The following is a 26,570-nucleotide window of genomic DNA, read 5'->3' as shown; positions in this document are numbered from 1 at the left end:
AGCTCTCCAAAACTGACAGCAAATTGTGTGTACCAAATTTTCATTTACAAAGGCAACCAGCACACTGCTGGTTGGGAGTGGACGTTCTGGAGCTCCACGATATGGTTCCTGGCACCAGAGACCAGGTTCAGATACATTTCCATGGTCTCAGCAGTGTGGCAGGAGGCTGACCCAGTTATTTGAGGGTTTTTTTTATTGCACGGGATGAATGCATTGGCCTGCGAGAGAACAGTGACCTGTGATGCCCATTTGTTTTGGTTTTGGATGCATGTTAACCAATGTATGTTTCTGCTGCTACTGTTGTGTTACAGCCTTTCTGTCCTCATAGCTGTTGTAGAGCAAAGGTTTTCTGCTAATGGCCAGCCTGTAGCCTTAGTGTCTCAGTCTCCTCTAGGGTATTTGTCCATACAGTGATTTCTGTTCGAAGCAGCTTCTGTTCCCCTCTCCTCCCTCCTCTCAGCAGTGCCATCTCAGCTCCCGGCTCTGGCACTGTAACAGTCTGACTTGCTTTCTCTACTCGCTCGTTTGCTTCCTCAGTGTGTAGGGAAAGCTGCTTTCCTTCCAGCCAAACTCCTCCTTTACTCGATATCTCTCTTTCTGCGCATTTTCTTTCCCTTGGAAACCTCTTCCTCCTTCTTAATTCCCCCTCTTTCTTTCCCTCTTACCCTCCCAGATTAAAATGGAACTTATCTCTCATGTCAAATGTTTTATCACATTATATCAAGTGGCATGAATTAGAGTCAAATAATCTTACTGTGTACATCTACTAGCATGACCCATATCCACTGAGAGCGCCTCATTCATGCACGGAGCACGCCGCTGCTGCTGGCCCCGCACAGAGCACAGCCCATCGAGCAGGCACGGGGAGGAAAAAAACAAACCACAGAAACAAAAGCCTGTCGCTTCCATCTGCAGCAGGCCTGCAAGTGCACTGCTCGCTTGTGGGGAATTGCATTCCACGAGCAGTTAGATTTCCAGAGCTCATCTGGACTGTTCTTTTCAATGCCCACACTGCCTTTTCCCTCATCGTTTCCCTGTGATTCACAGTTGGTGTGTTTATACCCTTTGGGCCATTATTTCCAATTTTCCAAAAGCTGTAATTAGCACAAATATTGATTTCAGTTTGATCCGTTCGTACTTAGTTTTACCAAGCCGTGTTTTAAACAAATTAACAGTGACAACAAAAAAAAAGAGCAGCTACCTTGGTGGAAAGCAAGAAGTGCAAAATCTTTCCGTTCTTCCCTGCTTCCCACAAATCTCCCTGCTCCCTTTGGAGGGCGGTAACCTCAAGGTGGGACGTGGTGCTGAGTGTTGTATCCACGCGATGTGCTGGGGGGCTGAGGTTGGCATGGAGGCAGGGGACACAGCAGAGCCCAGCACAAACAAATGGTCCTCAGGCTCTGCTGGTCGTGTTTCCCAGGGCAGTGGTAGGTGTAAGCTGTCTTTTTCTTAAGATAGAGGAATAGCCACAAATGGTCTTTGTGGTGCTGAATTGGACCTGGGTCTCATTTTGTTCTTGCTCCCTTCAGCGCAGCTGTGGAGCAATGCTCTTAGTGTGGGGCTTCCTCTGAGCAGTGAGATTATGGACACATTGGAGGCTGTCTCCTCAGTGAGTTCAGTGCTCGCTCCAACCAGGTGAGCCTTGCTTTGGGCCGCCAGGCAGCAGCGTGGTGCCAGTGGCTGGTAAACCTCTCTGACTGCAGAGAGGCTGCAGGGCTCAGTTGCTTTTCTGTGCCATTAAAAAAAGACTTCTGTCTTTTTTTGGCTTTGAGCAGTGGAAGAGCAGCTTTGCATGGTGTGATGTTGCCTCCCGCACTCTCAGTGGGATTTGCAGCCCTGTGTTGTTCCCAATTGCCCCATTTCCCCGCAGCCCTGCCCAGTGTTTTCTTTCATTTCCCTCTTTGTTTCCTCCCCATAGCAGAGGTTGCAGAGTGCCATGTCCCAACAGAAGCTGGGTTCATCCATGGCTTTGGGCATTTTATACCATTTCTTAGTTCCAAAGCCAATTCTCCCTACACCACTCCCTCGGTACTGCAGTACAGGACTGTAGTCTTTGGGGGATATAACTGCTTGTGGGAGATTATTGCAACATTTCTGTGTGGTCTGTGCATTAATCCTCTTCATTCTGCAAATTAGTCAGGGTTGGGTGATGGTTTTTTTTTCCCCAAAATAGAGTCATCGTCTTAATTTTAAAAATCTGTATTCTTGGGATCATTGAACGAACAGATTGATCGTGGAGTTCTGCTGGTAATCAAAACCTAACTAGCTTTTTGGCAGTGCTGTTTACTGCAGAGTAACATGACTTATTTACTTGGCCTGGCTCACTAATTTGATAACATTTAAAGCTAAAACACTGTAATAAGGCCCTGTTGGTACAGAGCACTGGTAGCAGAGGAGTTTAAGAATAGAACTGTAGCATGCAGCCCTTCCCTGAGGTTCTGTGTGCTTTAGGACTGAGCCGCTGCGATGCTTCGCGGCAGCACAGAGATCTCAGTCTCGGCTTGGTGCTGATGGAAAGTCCAAAACTGCATCCTTTCTCCTGGAGAGATGGGGACTGAGCTGCAGAATGGGAGTGTTTAAGGGTGATTTGGAGTCTTTGACCAGTCACGGAATTCAGCTCCCCTTTGGCTCTGGGCACTCACGTTTGGTAGGATCAGAGTTTGTGCACCCACACTTTTCTCTGAAGGCAGCAGGAATCGTGCTTGCGAGGGCTGTGCTGTAGTGGAAGTTGCTTACGCATATGCACGTGTGTGCGCCCTTAGGTACGCACAACACGGATTTCAACCCGCCAGAATACATGTGCTGCAGAGGGTGAATGACTGAAAAGTAGTGTGGTGCCAACCTCATCGGTTGGTGCACACAGCTGTGACACAGAGCACGAGCATTCCCTGCCCGGCCGCGGCTGAGCATCATGTAGACAAAAGGCTCCGAGCGCCGGCGAGCCGCCCGCCATCCTCCACTTCCAGCATCCCGCCGCAGTCTCTAAATAGCGCAGATGGCATTTTTCTCTCTGATGATTAATGCAATATCTAACAAAAAAAAACACCAACAAAAACATGCTTTTGATATGAGAGATCAAAACACCAAGAGGAGCTCCTAAGATTGCAAGGACCTAAAAAAAAAAATTAATTTATTTTTTTCCTCCTTGTACTTCTTGAAGACACCAGCCTGAGTAGAAGATAAGGATTAAGGCAGATACGCTTAGTGCTGCTTCATCTGCTTAAATCTAGCAGTCCCTGAGATCAGTGATTAAAAAGCCATCTCTGACTTTGATGAAATCCACTGCCATGGTAATTCTGTGCCTCTGATAGCTTTCTTATGGGCCCACGTTTGCCTAAACCGGACATGGAAAACATTTCACTGGAGATGATACGTGGATTATATGGGTCAATTATACACTTAATCTGCCTTCTGGGGATTAAGTGTGCATGGATTGACCCTGCGTATTTGGCTTGTCCTTGGCAGTTATCAGATCAGGAAGGTTGCCTTTACCAAGAAGTCTGGTAAGCACTTAATCATGTAGTGATACCACGCGGGAGGCAGCAGCGCTGCCCGGTGCAGAGGCGCTTCTACCACTTCACTGTCACCATGTTCTGCTTGCTGCAAGGTCTGTGGCACCAGACAGAGCATTTCCCATGAAACTTGAGCATTAGCCCCCGCATGTCTGCAGGGCAAAGGTGATTTCTTATCTTGGTGTCAGGGTGGCATCAGCAGGGTCTGGGCCTCACTCTGCCCTGTGCCCAGCACAGTGCAGAAGGGAAAATCGCAGAAGTCCTCTGCAGAGCAGAGCACCAGGCAGGGCCAGCAGGGGAACAGCCTTAGGCTCAGGCCAGCGTCCATCCCCAGGGCTTAGGCAGGGGCAGAGCTTTGCTCTGCTCTGTGGTTCTGCAGGCAGCAGTGCTGTCCTGGTGTCACACCTCCTGGGGAAGAGCAGCTGCCTTTCCAGTCAAGAGCACAGCAGTTGCACCAGGCTGATGCCACAGCTCAGGACAGTCTGCTGGGAGCTGGCTGCCGAGTGCCAGGGATGGTGAACAGGAAGGATGCAGGGAACTGTGAGAGTCTTCCTAAAATCAGAGCTCTGGAGTTCAGCACAGTTCCTGCTTGGATGCTCAGTTCCCATTTGGATGCTGGCAGCTCCTTCGAGCAGCGCTTGCAGGACTGTGGCATTTCTTCCCAGTCAGCCTTACGCAGTGCAACCAAATGCCAGCACAGAGCCCTCCTCACCCCGCTTCCCCTCCCCATCTCGCACCCAGCAGTCAGGCCATGAGTCAGTGCCGCTACTCGCGGTGCATTCCATTACTCATAGGAGTTCGGGTTGCGGGATCAGGGAAGAACGGATGCAGGGCTCAGCTCTCATCCCATTGCTGCCTGCAGCTGCACGCAGTGTGTTCCCCAGGACAGACAGCATCCCGCTCCCTCCCACGCAGCGAGACTGCTCATTAGGGCACAGACTCTCTCCCACTCCTGTCCTGATATGGCCTCCACTGAGCTGTTTCTTCTGCATTGCTTTTTGCCTGTCTTTTTTTCCCTCAAGAACGAGTTGTGCCATGAAGGCAGTTGGGCAGTTCTACCCCCAGACATGCTTTTTGTCCTCTGTGGATCTGTAGAGCCCGGGACACTGCCTTGGACCCACATCTGCACCACTGGGAGAGAAAAGGACATAATGGTGACGTCCATTACCCATGTGGGGACAAATCTCCTTTGCTGGAGGATGCACCCTTTCATATGTGAGCCCTTTCCATCTCCCACACCTGGATGAGAGGAGCTGAGTCCTTTCCCATCCCATTCTAACCCCTCAGCTCTACGGGCACGTGCAGAGAGCGGCCTTGCATCTTTTTGCACCGACAGCTCCCAAGTGTTCACTTAAGTAGGCTCTGTTTAATTTATTTTAGGGAGACTCTTAATAAAATAAGTCCTAGATCTGTCACTGGATTTTACATGCTCATAAGGGTTTTTTTCCTCCTAAATGTCTTTATCAGAACAGCTTTTCATGTTCCAGTAGACATTTGGTTGAAGACAGTTAATTTGATTTCTTTTCCAGAGGAGATTTTCCATTAATCATTCTAAGCAGGCAGCCTGATTGCTCTGTTGCTCCAAGGTCAGTGCTGCCCTGATCCACCCAGCACTTTGAGGGCAGTGTTTGTGTTAGGGTGTGGGATATGTGCTCCCCCATAGCAGTGAGTGGCCCCAACAGGAGTAGGGCAAGAGGAGCACTAAAGGCAAGGATCCCAGAGCTGCCACAGGTTGTGTGTAGGCTGTGGTGGATTCAGCTTCGCTTCCCCATAGCCCGCTTTGGGATGGTTTCCAATTCAATCCAATAACAAGTGCAATTAAAACATTCCTTAGCATGCATTGTTGGGCTGCACCTCATCGATCAGCCTTGCATCAGGATTGCATTGCGTCAGTGAGGCCCTGTGATCGGGACAGGAAAAAAGCAGCGCACTGTGTGGATACGGTGTTATACCCAGCTTCCTTATATAGGAACTCAAATTTTAGCATGTCAACTTCATTTCTTTTTTGGAAAAAAAAAAAAAAAGAAAAAAAAGAAAATAAGCAGGGAATATTTTAGAGGTTAAAAAAAAAAGCGTTTGAGAACAGGCAATCGGTACAGAAGTGGCGGTGTGTTGCTTTAGCAGCTTTCATGCAGAAGCTCTTTCATTTAGGAGTTGTGTGCTCAGCACCCAAATATAGCTGCCCCATCCTCAGAAACCACCGCAGGGCTGACCCTGGCCCCATGGTCACCCTGGGGCAGTGCCAGTCTGGGTGTCTGCAGGCAGTGGGGGAGCACAGGTGCCATCTGTACTGCAAGAAGCGTGCAGCACGTCGGGGCGCCCGGCTCTGCTTTCATTCTGAATTTCCCTCTGTTTGAAGGCAGAGCTCTTACACCATGCAAAGTGTGTTTCTTTCTGTGTGTGTGTGTGTGTGTGTGTGCGTGGTTTATTTTTGGGAAGAAAGAAAAAAATAATAATAATGTAATTCGGTGATGCCATTTGCATCCTAGACAGATGATGAGTTGCTCTGGCTAGCAGCTTAACCCTATTATGCAACGCTGGGACTGTGACATTATTAAATAATACTAATTAATCAAATAATAACTCCCTCGTATAGCTGCATCGTCAGTGTGAATGAAACCTCCCTGTTAAAGGATAGGGCACAGAGAGAAAGGCAGTAGGAGCTGCAGTGCAGAGGACACCGCCTGCACCCACAGCAGTGGTGTCATGGAGATGCATCGGGGTGTTGGGACAGAGGGGGGTCTGTAGGGTCGAAAAAGATGTATGGCTGCTTATTTAGTGTGCTTGTGATGGGGGGACCCCAGGCACAGGCGTGAGGTTTTTAGAGAAGAAATGCTATTTTAAAAAGAAAAGAAAAAAAAAAAAGATATTGAGGTTTCTAGGGATTTTTATCAACTGGTTGGCGCTTTACTCAAGCTCTATGGATTGAATGTAGAGATTAGTAGAGCTTTGGCTGAGCATCAGGATGTGCATTGCTACCATAAGGACCAACTGCCCCAACACCACTGAGTGCTGTGAGAGCAGGGGAAGGGGCCTGGGGGGGGTTGTCACATCCCAAATTCTCACCTGTGTGAAGAAGTTCAATTTGCACAATGCCGTCTGCTACCAAAATTTAGATTTATCTTCTGAAAGAAAAGGTAGATGGATTTAAGGGAAAAGTACCTTTCTGATGCCAAAAAGAGGGCTGCCCAGAGACCTGTCAGTGCTTTGCATTTGTGTTCTGTACAGCTATAGGAAAGACGTACCCTTCAGCGTGGTTTCACATCCCTAAAGAGTGCGTGCACGTAAGGAATCCCATGTGATGGAAAAGCAACCCAAGGATCTGCCTGGTGAGCAGCAGGAAGGGAGCACTCGGGTTCCTCTTTGCAGATCCCGTTCTGTTGTTTCCTGGTCTTTGGCAATAGCGAGAGAGCATCTGAGCCATACAATATTGGTGCGTATCCAATTGTTGGTGAACATCAGAAGTTTCGAAACACGGTTGTGAGAGAGGAATATCAGCTTAAGCCTGAAAGGCTAAAAAGCGGCGAGCCCCACACGTAAATGCCATTATGCACTTAATGAGGCAGGGCTTAAAAAAAATCAGCCACACAAGTTGGTTTTATCAAAGAAAATGTATAAATAACAACCGGTGATTCAAACCGCCTCACAAAGGGAGTAGCGGGGAAGGGAAGCGAGCACTTCACTTGTGGCATTCAGATAATAGTATTTACTACACTAATCTTTTTGGCTTAGCGATTGACAATCAATATATGATTATCAACAAGCGCTAACGCAAACAAAAAGCTTCCATTCCTTTTCTAACCTCGTCCCCTAAGTCCCTTAAATTTAATTAAAAGCGGACAGCCCTCCTTGCTGTACAAATTAGAGCTAAAATCATATTAAATATTTGTTCTGCGGGGAAACAAAAGTGTCAGCTTGTGCTACCGGGTTTGGCTGCTTTTTTTTTTTTCCCCTTTTTTTTCCTTTTTTTTTTTTTTTTTTTTTTTTAACACAGAGGGGAAAAAAAAAATCCCAGCTCCTCAAAGTTAAAATAAAGTCTCTCTCCCTCCCCGTCTCCCAAGACTACTGTCTATAACATGTTGTTCCTTATAGAAAGTGGGATATGGTGGCATTTGCTTGATTAACTTGCTCGACAAAAGTGACAGCTGCTGTGGGTGCATGTAGCTAAGCTGCACAGCGCAGTTCCGCCTTTGTACATCTGTCAGCAAAAAAGGAGGAATAAAGAGTGAAAAGAGACAAATTGGTCCCAAAAGGCAATCCATTCAACTCAGGAGGTTTGCTCTATTCAAGCACTCGCTGGGAATCTCAAGTGCTAGGTAGCTTATTCAATTTCATTCATTCTTTAGAATGAGCCCACAAGTGTTTAATTTCTTATTCTGTTGAATAAAAAGGGGGAGCTTTTTTTTTTTTTTTTTTATTGGAAGCATTAATTGTAAGACTAGCTGATCAATGCCCGCGATATTAACTCATTGCGTGGTTCCTGTTGGCTGTGTGCTCGCGGCCCCACGGCTGTGCCGTGCCAACACCGCGGCTCCGGGGTCCTGGGTGCACCCACAGCATCCTGCAGGGTCCCCAAGCCTTCGTCTTGCATGACATGGAACTGCATGGCAGCACTGTCACTTCTTTGTTCGTGGTGCTGCCCATGGCCTCAAAGCCAGGGTGCTCTGAGGCATGGGTTCCATTCTCTGTGCCTGAGGAGGTTCTGCGGCCAAAATGTTGACCTGGAGGAGCGGGTTCAGGGAACCCCTCGCCAACAGCATGCAGTAATGCACAGAGAATGATCTTTGTTAGTAGAGGGAAGAGAGTCACAGAATCATGGAATGGCTTGGGTTGGAAGGGACCTTAAAGCCCACCCAGTTCCAACCCCATGCTGTGGGCTGGCTGCCCCTCACCAGCTCAGGCTGCCCAGGGCCCCATCCGTGGCCTTGGACACCTGCAGGGAAGGGACAGAGAAGTTTATGAACAAGTGTAACAGAGAGTGCTGTGTGGGCACGTCTGTGTTCTATCTGTGCCATCCCTGAGCCAGCATGGAAGGATGAGAGCTATGTGCATGGGGCTGTGTTGGTGGCACCACCTTTCCAACCCCATTAGTGCAGGACTGGGACAGGGCAGAGTGTTGGACCAGCCACCGCTCCATCCCAGCAGCATCACAGCAGGTTTTGGAGCAGGTTCTCAAACTCAGGTTGTCCTCTCTGCAGTGTGTGTTGCAGCTTCCCAGAAACTTTCTGTTTTTAAAGAAAAAAGTAGGAAATTCTGTTGGCTGCGAGTCTCTGCATTTCTTGCTTGCTGTCATCACCAAGTTTTTAGCATTGCAATGACTGAGTGGGACCAACAGCCAAAAAGCCACTGAAGAAGGATGGAGAGGAATGCCCCAGTAGTCACACAAGGCCGGGGGACATGCATGGTCCTTCCACTGCTGCCATTGAGCAGCCGGGGCTGTGGAGCACACGGTCAGTCAGCTGTCATGGACTGTCAGTTGTAAGTCAGCTGCTGGTCCATGGGACGGGTGCAAACATCAGGCACAAGGAGTCGGGAATTTCTAATCTATATTTTTTTCCCTGGCTGATCGAGTTGCCTTGAGAGCAGAATTGGTTTTCCTTTGGGAAACGAGACCCAGCGTCAACGCGTTGCTCTCTCCTCCCCTTGCCGTACCCTTGGAACACCTTGAATTCAAGGCTTCATTTCAAAGCTGCCTTTCAGGGTTGCAAAACAAGCCGGTGTCTCAAACAAAGAGAGGAGCCAGGCGGCGTTCGGGGTTTCCTTGTGCCGTGTGTGTCACAGTTTTAAATAGATTTGCCCTGCTTGGATTGGTTCTGGTTGGAAAGCAAGTACTGAAATGAGAGGTCATAGGGGAGAGTTACTATGGTAATTGAGTAGTATCACCAATAGTTTTGCTCTTATGAGCATTAAAGCACGTAATAATAGACAAACAACAGTGGTTAAAGCAAGCAGGTAGGATTACTATGTTCTTTTGTCAGAAGTATATAATGTCTCGTAGTCAGTTTTTAAAGACTTCTCAACCCCCAAATCCACCCAGCAGTCACCTGCTGAGTAATTTTGTATGCCTAATCTCTAGCCCTTAACTACAAGCTTTCTGCTAATTTGAGGCAAATGGGTATTTTTGACACTAAATAGGGCAGTAAAGAATCCCTGACCTAGAAAAACTCCATTCCGAGGCACTGAGAGCAGAAAAATATTCTTTCAGCATCCTTCTGAGACCTTTGCAATGACATAAAATAGCTTTGACTACACTGTGTCGCAGCCTTCGATTAATGGTTTGCAGAAACTTGCTGAACATCCCCACTACAAATTCCCCCATAAAACTTGTCACTTCAGATTGCCATCAGCCACCACAACAATAATCATTTCATGCCTATTGCTAATTGCAAGCACAGCTGAGGCTCAGCGGGGTGCTCTTGCACAGTCCCAGGCCTTTATACCAGCCTCAATCTGTTGTATGGCACTTGTTCACACACAAAAAAACTACCAGTAAAGGCAGAAAGAGGCAGAGTCACAGGTTCCTTGTAATCCCTCTGCTACCCTGCTGACAGCCCAGCCCTAGAAGCATTCCTGGTTTTGTCCCGCTCTTTACAAAAGCTGAAGTGACCTTAAGCTACTAGTATGTAAGCTTTTGAATGAAGAATACAGCTCCTTCAGGTGCCTTAAGAAGCAGTGTTGCATCTGGCTTACGAGATTCTGTTTGCCGCACCCCTGGGGTGAGCTGCGGCTTCCTGTAACATGTAAAATATGAGTGTGAACTCAGGGTTCATGGCAAGGAACAGGAGGTCATGCTTCCATTCAGCTCACACCAAAGAGAACGGGGCTTTGCAGATGTTCCTGGCTATGTGTAATGACACCACCTCCCGGAAAGCAGGAGCCCAGCACGGGGTTCTTTTTTTTGATGAAATGTGCCACACTCAGTGCTCTACTTGCAGATTTATTCATATCAATTTTTGCCATTTATATATTCAGAGACAAGCTTGCTATTTCGGCAACTTATTGATCATGCATTTGCATTCCAAAAAGGAGAAGAAAAAAACAGCGAGCCGATGGCTTGGGCAGGTTGGGATGCACGGGCAGCACTCACAGCCCTGTGCTGCTTCTGCTGTTGGCTTGAAGCAAACCAGCTGCCACGATGCACCTGGCAGTAAGGGCTGCTGTGAACAGGAGGGGCTAACCACAAAGTGGGGTTACATTCCTGGCCGTGGAAACGGGACATCTGCTTGCTGTGACCAAGCTCTGGTGCCATCCTAAGGGCGTTTGTTTGCATCTCCTCTGCTGCGCCCCTTGGGCTGAGTGCCGGTTATCTACAGGGATGGCAGATATCATCTGTAACAGGGCAGGCGGCTGTGGGTTGGAGCTGGGCTCCATGGACGCATGGGAGCATCACTCTTTATGAGCCACAATGAGTTTTGAGAAACACATTCATACTTTGGTGCCTTGCAGCCCCATGGAAAGGGCCCATTTGGGCTGTGCCCTGTGCACCTCGTGTGTGGGGACAAGCCCCAAGGAGCCCTGTGTCCCAGGAGGACATCAGAGCCCACCGGTGTTGCGCTCTTTTGTCTGAAATGATCTCTTTCCCATTCTGGAGCATTTGGTTTTGTTGTTGTGGTGGTTTTTTTTAATAATATAATCATATGCAAATGTTATCCTCTTTGGAGGGTTAGTCATGAATCAGAGGGCTTGTGCGTCTTGTAGCGCATTAACACTAGTGATAGCTAAAGGGAACATTTAATTTATGGGCTAACTTATTTTTATGAATATGCAGGGCTTAAATTCAGCAGTTGGTGCGTGCTCTATGAAGTGACGTGACGGTTTTGTGTATCAAGATCAATGAATTACACTTTGTCTTTTTTTCACAAAGCAGAAAGTCTTTGGAGTAACTCAGCTCTGAGGAGAGCTCCTTCCATGCCGCTGAGCAGTGCGCGAGGCTGAGCCCCCGCGGGCTGGGATTCAGTTCTGTTCCCCATCTGTGCAGGTGTGTGTGGCACAGGACAGACACGGCAGGACCAGCCTCTGTCCCATCCTGGGGCTGCACAGAGCTTCATGTCACAACTGAGGCCCCATCTGGCACCAGGACCTTAGGGACAGACAGCTCAGCCGACAGAGATCCTTCTTTCCTCTGCAAATTAGCTTCATTCGTGCTCTCAGCACTTGCCAGGTCCCCATCCTGGAGATGGAGAGCCAACAGAAATCTCAGCCCCAAGCTGGCCCAGCAGGAAATCACCACTTGGCATGTCTTTGGTGATTCTTCCATCCCTTTATTTCCTCCACTTTATTAAGAGGTTCTGTAGAAATAGTAATACAGTTAGAACAGTGTTTGTAGCAATAGGTGGTTAATACTATTTTTTTCACCATCGTGATATATTCAGCTCCACGTGGCAGACAGGACACCAGTTCCTACACTGTACAGCTCTGGCCTGATGAGGCACAGTGTAAGTGCTGTGCCATATATCATCAAATAGCCCAATTTGGAAGGGACCCATTAAGGATCATCGAGTCCAACTCAAGAAATACCATAAAGGGGGAAATCTCTTCCCCATGCAGCATGCCAGGTCCTGATGGGGGGTGGCAAATACTGGGTGTGTTGTCTTCTGGTTTGATAATCCAAGCCCAAATTTTGGCTGCTTTGTGCTCTTCTTGCTGTGCTCAGCCTTGTGTCAGCTCATGCACGTGGTATGCAGACACTGACACTGAGGAGAAGGTGCAGTGATGGGAGGAAATAATGTCTGAGTGAAACTGATGCAAGGCTTTAGGTTAGTCAGGAAGAGGCTTCATTGCCAGCTAATCTGGATGGGGCTTGATTGGGATTTTTATAATTTGATCTATTTTTTTTTTTTGTTTTTTTTTTTTTTTAACTGGTTCTAGATAAATTTCCACAGTGCTGCAGTACAAGGTTCTGATCTGTGCGTGGCTAAGAGTAAACAAGAGGAACTATTCCTGTGTGCCCGGAGCTGTGATGGTCCCTGGGTACAAGCCATTTGGGAACCATCTGTGGTGCTGAGCACAAAGAGAGGTGTTGTGGTCCCCACCACACCTGACCCTACTTCCGTGCTTCTCAAGGGCTGTGCCAGCCCTGCTGAGTGGGGCACTGAGCTGCATTCTGCACTGCAGGGCTGGCAGGCTGCTGCCACGCAGCTGCAAGCCTTTCTTACAGGCAGGAAGCAAAATTTCACCCCTGGAGGGTCCCTGCAAGCTCAGCGGCTTGAAGCAAGCTCATTTGCTTGCTGCTTTGCCATCTTTCATAACCATGAGGCCAAAAGCAAAGCATTTCCCATCGATGCCCGCACCATCACACCCTTGCCCTGCAGCTCCCCAAAGCTGCTCGAGGCGACATGTGAGCGGTAAGTACCTTAGGGTGGTCCTAAAGACAGGGCTGTGCTCACTGGGGCAGGGAACGGGTTAAAAACCGGACCGGGCCAAACTCCCACCACTGCTGCCAAGTCAAGTCAATGGCAAAATAGGATTACAGAAACCGCACGGCGTTGCTGGTGGCTGCCACCCCCGCGAGTGAGATTTGCTGTGGTTGTTACTCCAAGTTAAAAGCTCGTGCATGGAAAATCTGTGTAAAAGAGGGTGCCTGTCTCCCCTAGAAGTCTGTCACATCCCATCAGCGGGCTGGCGCTGGGGAAGGCTGGTCCCGCCGCGCGCTCGCTTGCAGGGCGCAGGTGCTGGAGAAGTGCTGTCTCTCTTGCAGCAATGGTACACCAGCTCGATGAACGTCGTCTGCACCTGGCTGACGGACCGCATGGACCTGCAGCTGCACATCTACCAGCTGAAAACGCTCATTAGGATAGTGAAGGTAACGCCTGCTGTGCTTTCGTGAGCATCTTGCTGCTGAAAGGGGCACGTGTGTGTGCGGTGTGTTCTGACGGGAAGTGGCGGTCGGCAGAAAATGCAGTCCTTCGTTCAGATGCTTAAAAATGAAGAAACTTATCAGATGGATAAGCAGGAACTTGAAATGCACACAAAACACGCGTGGACGTGAGCTCAGGGCAACTGCTTGCATGAGAAGAGGGAAAATAGTGCTATTCAGCCCTACCTGTACAAAAAGCACACTGAAACCGCTGCTCACATGGGTTAAATCCAACCCAACCTCTTCTAACACTGTTTTCCTAGAAACATGCAAGCCCGCCTATGGCTTGTGATTATCGTCAGAATGCAAATGAGGATTGTTCTCATAGCTAATTGAAGTTGTTTCTTTTACAATGGGTGTGTATAATCAACTCTTAAGAGATCCCAAAGGTGAGATAACATACCCTGAAAGTAACGTTTTTTTTCTCTGAGTGCACGTGTATGTGTACGTGTGTGTCTTGGGCTAATGATAATTATTTCAGTGTGAAATCACAGTGGTTTACATGAAATAATAAGATCACAGAAGGGGGTAAATATATTTTTGATCATTTTAGGTTCTATCTAATGCTTTTTTTGTCTAGTATTTTATAATGTTTATGGTCTCGTGTGCAGTGAACACATTGAAGGCATGAATAAATTAAAACTGAGCAGTATTAGTGCGCTTTTCATAACTGAAAACAACAGCACAGGCAAATGATTTCTCTTTGTCAGCTAGCTGAGGAAGGCTTTCTTCCTTGTGCTTTATTTATACCAGTATTACTCTCAGAAGCAGCTACAACACATCCAAGGACTTTCTGAAAGTGTATAACAGTAAATAGTTTCCACGCAGAGCACAGAGCATAATGAATGGCACCCAGAGGCCAGAGTTTTATCTCACAGGGTCAAGAAGTTCTAAAACAAATAGAAATGCAAGGAAATTAACCACAGTAATGAGGGAAGTACAGCTGACTGCAGAAATGCAACTCCAGCTTCGGAATAAGATGAAGAAAGAGAGATTTGAGGAGTGCATGAATAGCTTTCTCAGGTATCCTGGACTTAGCTGATTTAAACTCAGTATTGAGGCAAGATTATTTAATGCAGAGCATTCCAGGAGCATGTAATCATGTCTGCAATAGGCAGTAAGCATTGAGCTGCGTGAAGAAAAGTAACTGAATGCATCTAGAAGCCAGGACAGTTGCTTTGAGTAGCACTATACTGCTTCCACGTGCTTTTAGACCCCAGCATTCCTTATGGAAAGCTCCATCCCAGCCCCTTAGAGTGGAGGCCCCAAAGCATGGGCGCACGGGGACACAGGGGCACGGGCTCGCTCCCGTGGCAAAGTGGGGAGCCAGGGGCAGCCTGAGCTCTGTGCTGTCTCCCCTGCCCTCACACCTCTCTCCTCCCTAGAAAACGTACCGGGATTTCCGATTGCAAGGCGTGCTGGACTCCACCTTGAACAGCAAAACCTACGAGACCATTCGGAACCGGCTGACGGTAGAGGAGGCCACGGCGTCGGTCAGCGAGGGCGGAGGGCTGCAGGGCATCACCATGAAGGACAGCGATGAGGAGGACGAAGAGGACGACTAGGGCAGCTGGCCCGGCGTCCGTGCATGTACCTCGTCCATAACTCAGTTAGCCACATTAGGAATTCTGCTGTCAGCTCTAAATGCCCATGAGAAGTTTACCAATACAAATGCCATGTTAGCTGTGTGGTAATAAGGTTAGCACCTCTCTTCGATTCATTGGTTTCCTGATTTCATATCTGTATGTTCATAAGCAATATGGAGCACCATTGTTTAATACTGTTAATGGAAAATTACATAGAAAACATACTAGGTGTGTCCCTGTTATAATTAAACAATGCTTCATTAATGTACTGTATATACATTGATGGTAAATTGTTGTGAAGATGAGTGAATCGAGTCCTTTCATTTCTTTGTTTCTCTTCTGTGGATGCCAACTGCTTAAAATTAATAATAATAATAATAAAAAAAAACAGCTTTGTTTTTAAAAGAAAAATGAGGCAATTACAAATGATTTTTTGTTCTCTCTGTTCATTTAAAAACCAGAAAACAAACAAACCCAGACAGCCGTTTGAATCATTCTGCATCCTTGTTAATATCCCAGGCTCTTTCCTTCAATATGCAGTTAACTCCATGAAGGCTACATCCCAAAGGATTAGTCATTCTAATTGCCACACCAGATTAATCCTATCATTATGGATATATCACGCCACATTACAAGTCCAGAGCAGTTGTTTTATGTTGACATTTGCTCCTCTAAATGTTACACTTTTGTTTAAATCTCAAATAACCGTGTATGTACAAAGACAACTTTAATTACAACCTTAGACTATACAAATGTGTTTATAATAATATATTGAATATTTATTTCAGTAGATTGTAACCATAATTTACAACTCCTCTGTCTAACAATGGTTTTTATATATGTCATGTACATTGCATTTTGAGCAGTAACTGCATGTCCATCAGTCCCCCTACCAGAGCTTTTCTTTCTGTGTAAAATAGTGATAATCCATCTTGCTTTTTTTGCCTTATACAAGCCGACAGTTGTAAAAGTGTGAGAACTGTGGCTTCTCAATAAATAACTATTCAGATGTCCTAAGAATAAATTATGGAGTCTTTTTATGTCTGCCTTAGAAAAAAAAAAAAAAAAAGCCAACAAAAAACAAGCTGAGATGTAAGAGCCCCCACTCTCGGAATAAAGGCATTTTCTTTTCTCATGGGTGTTTTTACAGTTTATTAATTTAGAAGATGGTTTCCCAGTTTATTCCCAAAGGTCAGGGTGGAACCACGCTGTGTATTCTCCAGGTACACGGGCATTTTGGCTGCCACCACCCCAGTTGCTTCCACCATTATCTGCACACTGCACCCTGTCACCTGCCTTTGGATTTCTAATTGATGGTCTGCTGTAGTACAGCCCCCACGATTACACGGTCATTAGCCTTGCCCAACACTTACCTCACACAGACAGGCTTCAGTTTGTATCTTCTCCTAAAGAAGCCAATGGCAGCAGGGCATTTACAAACACGGGGCACATGGACAGACTCACAGCTGAATTTGAAAAGTAGGTGTGAGAGAAGCAGAAGAGCTGATGTCCTTCACCCCCACAGATGGCAACCTGTTGCTACCCTGGGGAATGAGGACACAACTTCACTACCCACAGATAAAGGATGGGCATATACTGGAGAGCATCCTGTATAAGGAATGGATTATACTGCCTGGCATAAGGAAGCATCAAACCAAAGCATCTTCCAGTGCCCAGGAGTCACAGACACTCCCCAGACAACGGGAAGAGACAGAAGGTGCTGGCTCCCAGTCAGAGCTGGGATGGCTGTGGAGCCCTACAGTGCTGGGTTTGGGGTCTGCTTTCTCCATGGCAGAGTTTACCCACAGCTCTGGAGGTTATCTGCTGCCCCACTTGGATCGCCATGCCTGACACATCCAACACCCACCTGCCCATAATGACCTGTGTGCACCACCTCCTTGGGACAGGGCACCAGCGGGCTCTTTGCTCCCAGTGGGTGGAGGCCATGCACAGTTAGCAGCACTTACATGTGATAAGCCATGTGATGCACAAGAATAGAGAAGCTACAAACCCCTACTGTAACCCAACAAGTCATTTACTGATTTTTGCCCCTAATGCAAGCAGAGGGGAGAAGTACCTCTGGGGACCACAGCCTTACAGACATATCTACCTACCTACCTATTTTGGAGGACATGATTTAGTGGACACGGTGGTGATGGGTTGGTGGTTGGACTGTGTGATCTTAGAGAATCTCAATGATTCTATGATTCTATCCTGACCTCTCTGTGATTGGAGCCTTGAAGCACACCCTGAAGCCCACCTCAAGCCAAGCTCCTGAGCTACGCTTATGCACACTTGTGTTTTCCTCTTGCTCTCCTCTGCCCCAGGTACTGCTACGAACGGCTTCAGCTCCAAGAAGAGGCAATGGGAAGACCTTACTTGGGGTGATCAACTGAGCAGTAACAAAAAGCACCAGGGAAGATCCAAATTTGTAGCTCCACTCCCAGTCACAGAGAGCAGAGCGAGAGAAGCAGACTGATTCTGCTCTGGAACAGGCTCCCCCTGTTTTTTTTAATACATGAAATATTTATTGGGTGAAAACACAGCCCACTTCCACCTGCCACCTTCAAAAGCAGTGAGCCCTGCTCAGTTTTTTGAATGAACAACGTGGGCGCAGCCTTCGGGAGCTGCTCCCTGCTGCACATCACTCCACACAGGTGCTTCCCTGCGATGGCAGTGATGGACACATGTCTCTGGGTTTCTGTCATCAGAAAGGATCCTGTGACAGCTTTTCACATATCCTCAAATCCCAGCACAGCAGCTCAGAGACTCTGCAATAACCTGCAGAATATAGCAGGCTTGAGCACTCGGCCACAACGAGGAAGCATCCAAACTGGTTCGGTGTTGTCTGAACAATGTAAGACTGGGCTTAAAGCCCCCATGGCCATGCACTATGCTTTGGTTTGGCCTCAGGCTCCTGGAGGGCAAAACTGCTGCTTGGGCAGCATCTAAAAGACTTTGCTGATGGATGGGAGCTCTGGCAAACCCAGCTAGGAAATGCAAAGGTCTGCTGCTTGTTTCACTTCAACCCATCGCTGCGGCGGAACAAGATCCAACAGTCAAAGGACTTTCTGCCAGTACAACTGCACCTCGATGAAGAATCTGCCAGTACAGTTATGTCAATCAGTTTTGGGGAAAGAGGAAAATTTCATTCCTCTGCCAGCAAAATTTTAAATGATAGATCAGGCCAAAACTTCTCTCATATTTACAGAGAAGTCCAGCGAAAATATCCTTTGACAGACTTACTTAAAGCATGTGGCATGGAGACTGAAAATGCTATCAACTATTTGACTGACAAGTGTCAGCAGCTGTTCATCCAATTTGTTTTATATTTCAGCAACTAACAGATTCTTTCCCCTCTGCTGTAAAGCATGTCTCTTGGCCCATAGGCATCTTAGAAATTGCTTTTCTGCCTCTCCAGTGACCAAAACGTCAAAAATATTAGAAGACAATTTGGTTTCAGAAGCATAAATAGGCATGCAGCTAAGCAGAGATGATTTTGTCAATGTTCAGTCTGTGTTCTTTTTTAAAAAGTCACAGCAAACCTAAGGCAAAAATTACTCCTCTAAGCTTAAAAAAAAAAAAAAAAAAAGCCAAAGCAAACAAAGCCCCCAATAAATCAGTACAGGTTAAACCACAAAGGAAAAAAGCACTGATGGAATGGCCAAGCAGATCACTATTCAGCTGTATTCCACCCTCTGCACTTCATGAAGTTCACTACTGCAACCATCATCACCAGTTTTTGCTCAGAAAACTTCTCCACGGTGTCACGATCCAACACGGCCACCTCCATGTCAAGCTGAGGAAAGTCCCCCACACCACTCACAAAGCTCAGCCTCCTTCCTTTTAGCTCCAGCAATGCCCTCAGGACCTATTGATGCCTGAGTCTGTATAAGATAAATTACAATTACTGAATTACAAGAGAAGTTACAAATTACAACTCTGAACTTGTGTGGCAATAAAGCCAGCGTGACACCTCTCTCCATCGAGCTGCATTCAGCGGTCTTCTCTTTATCCAAGTGCATTGAGGTTCCTGAGCTGAACACAGAGTGCTATTTTCTTCAGCATTTCTACAAGATACATATTCCATTGCAAGTTGTAAATCTGCATTTGTTGTAACTATGCAAAATATGGGAGAAAAAAAGTGCAGAGATTATATGCAATCTGCCAGCAGAGTTGTGTGCCATGAGGAAAATGCCTCACAGGTCAAAACAAAGAAAAACACTGAGCAACAAATTAGTTGCAGGCAGTAGCTAATATGGAGATCAAAAGATTAAAATCAACATGCAACGATGAAATCACTGGAATAATAGGAGCACTTAAGAAGATTAAGTCAATAACAGAGTCCAGCAGTAAAAAAATAAGATTTTGATTACACTGTAAAATTTGATATTGGAGAGCAAAAGCAATTACAACCACGGCGTGCTTTGCTCTCCCCGCCTTAGACCATCTTGGCTCATTTCCTATGCAGGGAATACAGTTGTTGAAATAAACAGAAATGTTATGACTCGAGCGCTCGATTCAAAAACAAACCAGGTGGTCAGATCAGATTGGGGACTGACAAGAGGGGTCTGCATGGCGAGGACTTGTTGCAGATCCTGCAGGACGCGACAGCTGGGGGGGAACAAAGGCTTAGGACTGTGTTCAGCTGATCCCAGGGGTCCCAGGCTGTCAGAGCCTCCCATAGGCACAGGAGCCACTGCCACCTTCATCAGGGACGCGGTTCATCGGCGCACAGCCCATTACTGGGTATTTTTATGGAGTTTGTGGGTGTTCTTGAGCATTTGGGGAATACTTGGGTCACACACTGAAGTTTTTTTCCTGCAATAAGCAGGTCTGGTTTTCCAGTTTGAGCTGCTGGGGGAATGTTTCAGTGGTTCTTTCAGCTCACATCCCGTGGGGCTGAAATCACACAGACAAAAAAAGAGATTCTTGATGCGAAGGGTTGCAAAGCAACAGCTCCACCTCCCAGCCACCGTCAGCCCAAGCAAAGGCAAATGTAAATATTGACCAACGTGACCCATGGTACAGCCAGTTGGACAACAGCGAGTGAGGAGCTGCAAAATGACTGCAGGAATGGCAGCTGTAATTGGTTTTGGAAAGGTTCTGCCTCTGTTTGATTTTTTTTTCCTTTGAAAAGCATGGAATTCTGAAAATGAGATGTTTTTCTACCTCATTAAGAAGAGAATAATTCAAAACACGTGGGGGTTGTCCCACTTATCTTTTTTTTTTTTTTTTTTTGGCCATCCTTTTTTTAAGCAAAAAAGGAAAGGAATGGAAACATAAAACGGGAGTGGGCTTCTACCCATTCTCACTGCTTTTTGCTCCTTTTTCTGAGATGTTTTCAGTAGGAAAGTGAGAACAAGGCCATCCCCCCATTATATTCTCCTTCTCTACTTCCTCCCACCTTTTATCCTAAATAGCAAATACGGGGAAAAAAAAAAAAAAAGGAAAAAAAAGGAAGAAAATTTTAAAGCTCCCACTCTTTCAAAATGAGAAAGCACCATATTTCAAAACACTGGGAAGGGACATCTTTCAGTTATCAGAGATGAAATAGAGCATTGACCCACTACTGCAACGTGGGAATGACTCTTCTGAGTAGTAAGAGTGGCCACCACCCTACAGCATCTCCTTCCTTCCCTTGCTGGCCAGTTGAGCTCCTGGCATGGGAAAGATGCCACTGACTCTTGGAGCACAGCAGTCCAGCAGAGGGACCTTCACTCACAGAGCTGCACAGCACTCCTACAGCAGCGCTTGGGGCACAGAGCCCGGTCGGGATCGAGCCGTTCGTAACCATTCCTGTTGACAGCAAACTAGAATAGGTTCTGGCTCACACTCCCCGAGCTACGGAAGGAGGAATGAGCAGAGAAAGGAGTTCATTCAACTGCTTCTGTTTGGCAGCTCTGCAGGACTCTCAGCATGCTCAGAAAGGGATGTGGCAAGTGGGGAGGTGCCATTTTTAGAATTACATAAGCTGCTCTGATTGCCATCAGGGCACTCTACGTGCAGTTGGTGCCATGGTGTCTTACCAACCGCCCTGCACTGGGGCTACTGCTAGCTGCTTTAGGAGCAGCTCAGGTACCAGCTCCTCCAATTAGATACAGGTTAAAAATTCCAGTGCTTCTGTGCCATCACTGCCAAAGGCAACCAGCCACTGCGCCCCCAAAATCCCATTCTGCTTGCTCTGGGACCCACTGGGAGCCCCAAAACCTGGTTACAGTGTTCCACTATGCAGCATAACAAAGGGGCAAGCAGTCAGAAAGGTAAGTGCATCCTCACCCAGCTCAGCCTTTGTTCTCCTGATATCCCCACTGGTGTCCCACTGAATTTGTCCTAAAAGAGTCTGTCTCTGAGCACGGCAAAAGGAACTCCAGATAAACACCTTGGGCCATCGCTGGGCAGAGCCTGGAGGCTACAGCTGCTGCACTGCTCAGAGGGCAGCACCACAGCTCTGCTCCCCTGCAGCCCAGCACCACCCTTAGCCCTGCACTGCTGTGCCTGGCACAAAGCCACCGAAACACAACACCACAAAGTCTCAAAGCCACAAAGATAGAGAGGTATGGAACCACAAAGCCACGGAGCCACTTCAGAAGCTGCCTCTTGATTGGCAAAGGTAGCCCCATCCTAACTGAGAACAGAGAGCTGGCCATTCGATTTCACAGAATGAATGCTTGGAGTCATTTTCCATAAATCCTCACATTTAAGGATCTTTTACTAGCTACTCCTCAGCTCTTCCTTGAGCTTCACATCTTGCACTGACAGCAAAGATGTGCCATAGCTCTGAAACCACAGATAAATTTACCTTTCCAAAGATCTTCCGTAACAGACTGCATTTTGCAGAGAGAGTACAGGAATAATCCCAAAACTTATCTGTGAAAAGTTGACAACTGACCAACTTTGTCAGAACACAACTATACCACAGTAGGAACATTTTCTACAGCGACTGGAATGAAGAAAAAGAGCAAAAGTAATTCAGAGTGACCCACATGGTGACCCTTACCCATTGTACTGCAAAATGATGATGCAGAAAAGCAAAGATTCTGTGAATGGAGAAAGAGGAAGAAATGATCAAGGATCAATAGATTTAAGTAATAAGTAAACGTACGTTAAAAAAAAAAAACAACAACAAAGTTGTTGCTATAAATCTAATCTACGTGGACAAGGTGACTCTTGAGTAGGAATGTGGCCTTGGTACATATGAGATGGGCTTCACCCTGCTTCACCTGGCAGTGAAAACAAGGTGATGACATCAGGGGAAGGTTTGGACCCTAAGTGGGTTTTAAAAGACTGCTCTGCTCTGCATGGAGTGGCCTCACCTTGATCACCATGCACTGCTTGGGCACCACAAAATAAGAAGAGCATGAAACAATCACAGAAAGTTCAGTGGAGGGCTACAGAGATGGGGAAGGGCCTGGAGGGACGAATGTATGAAGAGTGGCTGAGGTCCTTTGGTTCGTTCAGCTCAGAGAAGCAGGGGCTGAAGGGAGGCCTCGTGCAGCCTGCAGCCCCCTCATGGCTGCAGGGAGAGCTGGAGCTGAGCTGCTCTCTGGAGAGAGCGACAGAGCCAAAGGGATCAGCATGGAGCTGCATCTGGTTGGGGTTAGGGAAAGGTTCTTCACCAGAGGGCAGTGGGCATGGAAGGGGCTTCTCAGGGCATTGGACACAGCACCAACCTGCTGGAGTTCAGGGAGGTTGGGCACCGCTCTCAGCCACGGGGTTTGGGGTGATCCCATGTGGGGCCTGGAGTTGGACTCAGTGCTCCTTGCACTTCGAGGTAATCTAGGATCTGATGATTCTGTTCTAATTCGGTTCTAATCTGGGCTGGCAGCTGACCTGGGTGCCTTTCCTCTTCCGCTATTAAAAAAAAAAAAAAAAAAAAAAAAAAAGGCATTAAAAAAAATATGTACACTTCTGTGTATATATTCACCTAAAGCAAAGCAGCGCAGAAATCAAAGCCACCATTTCCAAAAGAGATCGAAGTGTAACGCTAACAACTTCGGGCAGCTTCCGCTGTGGAGTTTAAGCAGCTGCCACGTTAAATAACGAGGAGGATCCCAGGTTATCTCCCAGCGGAGCAGAACGGAGGGGTCGGACCGCGGGATGCCGGGCCGCCGTCGGGGGAGGTGGGACGCGGTCCCTTGGTTCGGCTGCTGGGGGCGGCGGGGGCAACGCTGGAGGATTTCGATGTCAGCGCCCGAGGAGCGTTTGGGGCCGGGGCTGCGGGGTGAGGCCGTTCCCAGCGTGAAAACTGGCTTTGGGTTAAAAAGGGGAGGAAAGGCAGAAAGGTTTGGGCATGGAATTGGGCCGCCCTGTCGGACCGGGCACCGGGAGTCGTTTTTCTCGAGAGGCAGACGCAGAAATAATAATAATAACTGTAAATAACAACTGTAAATAAACGTGTGTGTTGCAAACGGCTTGGCGGTGCGCTTTTCGCAGGGAAAAAAAAAAGAAAGAAAGAAAGAAAGAAAGAAATCCTCAAACCATTTCTTCTCCTCCAAATGTCGGGGTGAAGGATGAGGTGAGGGACGAAGCCTCCGACGGGGAGCAGCCCAGCACGGAGAGGCGAACGCGGCTCGAACGCCGCAACCCAGCCGACGTGCTGCACCCTGGCCCCCTAGAGCCGCCGACACCGGCCGGAGCTCGCCGTGCAAAGAGGGAGAAGGCGCGGCGGTGGGCAGGGCGCCGTGACTGGGGCAGCTGTATTAAAGTCAGTCATTTTTAATACGCTTGCCGGAACAGCAGAAGTCGAATCGATAGAGACAGCCTCCAGCTGTGCCTAAACCTGCGATTTCAATTAAAATACTGAGCTTCGATGCCCGGGTCTTAACCGCGATCCCAAAGCCCGGCCGCACAAGGCATGCGGCACTCGGGCACGTCGCGGCCGGGAGCGGCGGTACGGGCCGGGCCAGCCCCGGGCTCCGCGGGGGCTCCGCGAGGGCTTCCTCCGGGGCCGTGGGAAGGAAGCGGCCCTGGGGCTGCCGTTCGGGGTCCCCGCCGCGGCTCCTCGCTCCCGGGGAGCCCCGAGGCCTGCGGGTCCCGCTGCCCCGAGCGGGGAGGGGCGCGGAGAGTGGCCGGGCCGGGGAACGACGGCCCTGGAAGGGCGAGGGAGGCTTGGGGAAGCTGGCAGAGAACTCTCGGCCCCGGCTCCGCAGCCCTCTTTTATCCTGCCCGAAATCATCTCGTTTACAGAAAATATTTGTTTGCACTATTAGTTGGTACTGGAGTTAATTACTCAACGTGTGAGCGGGGAGTAATATGGATAAAAGCAGCCCCAGTGTTTATTGTGTGGGTGAGCTGTTGAGCGGTGCTTGAATAAACTGCAATTAGGGTTAGATAGAGATTAATTAACATGTGAGTGGCAAGGTGTAAAATAGTTCCCAACCCTCCACTCAGTATAATCTGCAGGCGAGGAAAAGAAGTTTGTGGAGGCTAATTAAATACTTTGCTGAAGCCGACGAGCCCCGGCAGCGAGAGGAGCCCCGCCGCCTCCTGCCCGCCGCCCGGCTCGGGGCTCTCCCGCAGCCAAACGTCGGGAGCGGATCGTCCCAAAAAGCGGGACGGCTCTCTCCATCCCTTACAATCACCGCTAGGGCAGGGACGTCGGCTCCGGGGACGCCGACAACCGATGCTGCAGATGGGGGATGACCCCTCGATGCTGGCGGTCCCACCCGAGCCCGGGGCGCAGCGCTCCGCTCCGCCCGTCGGGAACCTCACGGGCCGCCGCCGCCGCTTTCAAAGTTTGTTTCTTTAGCGTGTTGTGGTTCGCAGGTGAAAAAGCCGTCTGCAAACAGCCGCCAGCGAGCTGCCCCGGCGGGGAGAGGAGGCGCGGCTTTGTCAGAACCGCATAAAAGCACCGAATTCCTCCAAACTTTCTTAGGCGTGCGAGGGAGGAGAAAAAATATATATATATATATATATATATATATGAGTCTCATATATATAAGTACACATATATGAGTCTTTCCATCGCTTGCTTTACCTCTAGCCAGGCTCAATCTAAAACCCTCGCTCCCCCCCCAACTCCCCCCATCCCTCCCCAATCCCTTCCCCCGGCTAATCCTCCCCTTTATTTTAGAAACACACAAAACCAGGTTCCACGCAGCGCTATAGTGGCTCCCAGTGAAAGAGAATGGAGCGCTGTGAATCGCTGGGGGAGAATCGCTCGGGCTGAATGGCCCCGAGAGGTCCGGCGGGGCCGGGCCCCTTCCCCCAGGTGGGCTCCCCAGCTCCGCTCCTCACATCGCGGCGTTCTGCGAAGCCTCCCCTCCCGCCCCAACTCCTTCTAATTAGAGAAGAAGGGAAGGAAGGAAGCCCGGCACCCGGCCGCAATAATGTCGTATATTTGGAGAGGGGGGAGCGGGAGGGGGGCAAGAAAATGATTAAAAGGGAAAGGGAGATGCACCCGCTTGCACGCCCAGGGATTCGGGCATCTCACGGGGTGAGCGCTTGCAAAGCTCCCGTCGCAGCGCACGGCCGCCTTTCTCTTTTACCCCTTTTTACTTTTCCCTTTTTTTCTTCTTTTTTTTTTTTTTTTTAAGCAGCACAAACCCAACCCCGGAGTCGACCCCCTCCGCGTTTATTTAAGGCTAATCACCAGCCACTCTGTGAGGAGGGGGGGGGGGGTGGAATTAAACTTAGTTTAATTAACATTAATACACCGTCCTAATTAATGGGTTGGCTATTAATTTATACATGCTGGGGAGGCTCGCAGATAAGTGACAATTTATTAATTATCTTCCAGCTCGGTTGCAACGGAGCTGATTGCAGATGGGTTGCCAAAATAACTCGAGCATGGTTGCGTGGTAGTCGCTTTAGGAAAAAAAAAAATTCATTCTCCCCCTTCTTAAAAAAAAAAAAAAAAAAAAAAAAGAAAGAAAAAAGAAAGAAAGAAATAAAAAGCAAAAAATCCTCACGCTCACTCCGAGAGGCTCCTGTAACCCCAGCGAGAACTGGAGCACTCTTTTCCACCCAACTTGTGAATCGCACTTGCCTTCTAATTTGCCACATGCAAAACGATTCCTCTGCTTTGCAAGTTGCTTTTTAAGAAGGGAGAGAGAGAGAGAGAGGGGAAAAAAAAACCCAGCTCGCACACGAGCGATTTGAGCGTCTTAAACTGGAAGGAAATCGTGCGTGGAGGAGGGGGGGGGGCTTCTCTTCCTCTCTCTGCCCCAACCCACCGCGCTCCAGCCCGGCGCCTGGGCTCGGGGAAGATCCATGGTGGCATCCCCATGTCATCCTGCTCCAAGTGACTTCATGTGATGTCAGCTTTAAATGTACGAGGCGGTGAGCTGACGCTCGGGAAGATGTTTGCTATCAAAATGTGACTGCGGCCGCACCGAGCTGCTTGGATGCGTCTCGTCGGAGCCGGGCTAAGGTAAGGGGTGCCGAGGCAGCCCCGCGCCCCGTCGGTGTGGTTGGGCAGGGCAGCAGGGGCTGGGGGAGCTTCTTCTGGCTTTTATTTTTTTTCTTTCTCTCTCCCCTTTTAAATACTAACAAGGTCTAGCTCGCATGTTACTTTAGCGTGTTCCGCTTAATGAGCAGTAATCTGGTACCCTACATGCCATTGTTCTTGGATATGTTCATTTGAATGTAAATAGGGAGGGGGTGCCGGTGGGG

General features: G+C 48.3%; 1 protein-coding gene across 2 annotated transcripts in view; it reads left to right on the top strand.

The window, feature by feature from the left end:
• CADPS (calcium dependent secretion activator) overlaps nt 1-15,342 on the top strand; it is a 173,426-nt gene extending 158,084 nt beyond the window's left edge. For both annotated transcript variants that reach the window (XM_042880802.1, XM_042880801.1), the window contains 2 exons: nt 13,210-13,314; nt 14,754-15,342. In XM_042880802.1, coding sequence (XP_042736736.1) covers nt 13,210-13,314; nt 14,754-14,933 — 285 coding nt within the window. In that variant the 3' untranslated portion in view covers nt 14,934-15,342. The remainder of the gene's footprint in view (nt 1-13,209; nt 13,315-14,753) is intronic.
• The last annotated feature ends 11,228 nt before the right edge of the window (nt 15,343-26,570 follow it).

This window comes from Lagopus leucura, unplaced genomic scaffold (genome assembly GCF_019238085.1).
Source record: "Lagopus leucura isolate 7727_CA_CO unplaced genomic scaffold, USGS_WTPT01 Super-Scaffold_100028, whole genome shotgun sequence".
NCBI lineage: Eukaryota > Metazoa > Chordata > Aves > Galliformes > Phasianidae > Lagopus > Lagopus leucura.
This window is presented reverse-complemented; position numbering and strand designations above follow the sequence as displayed.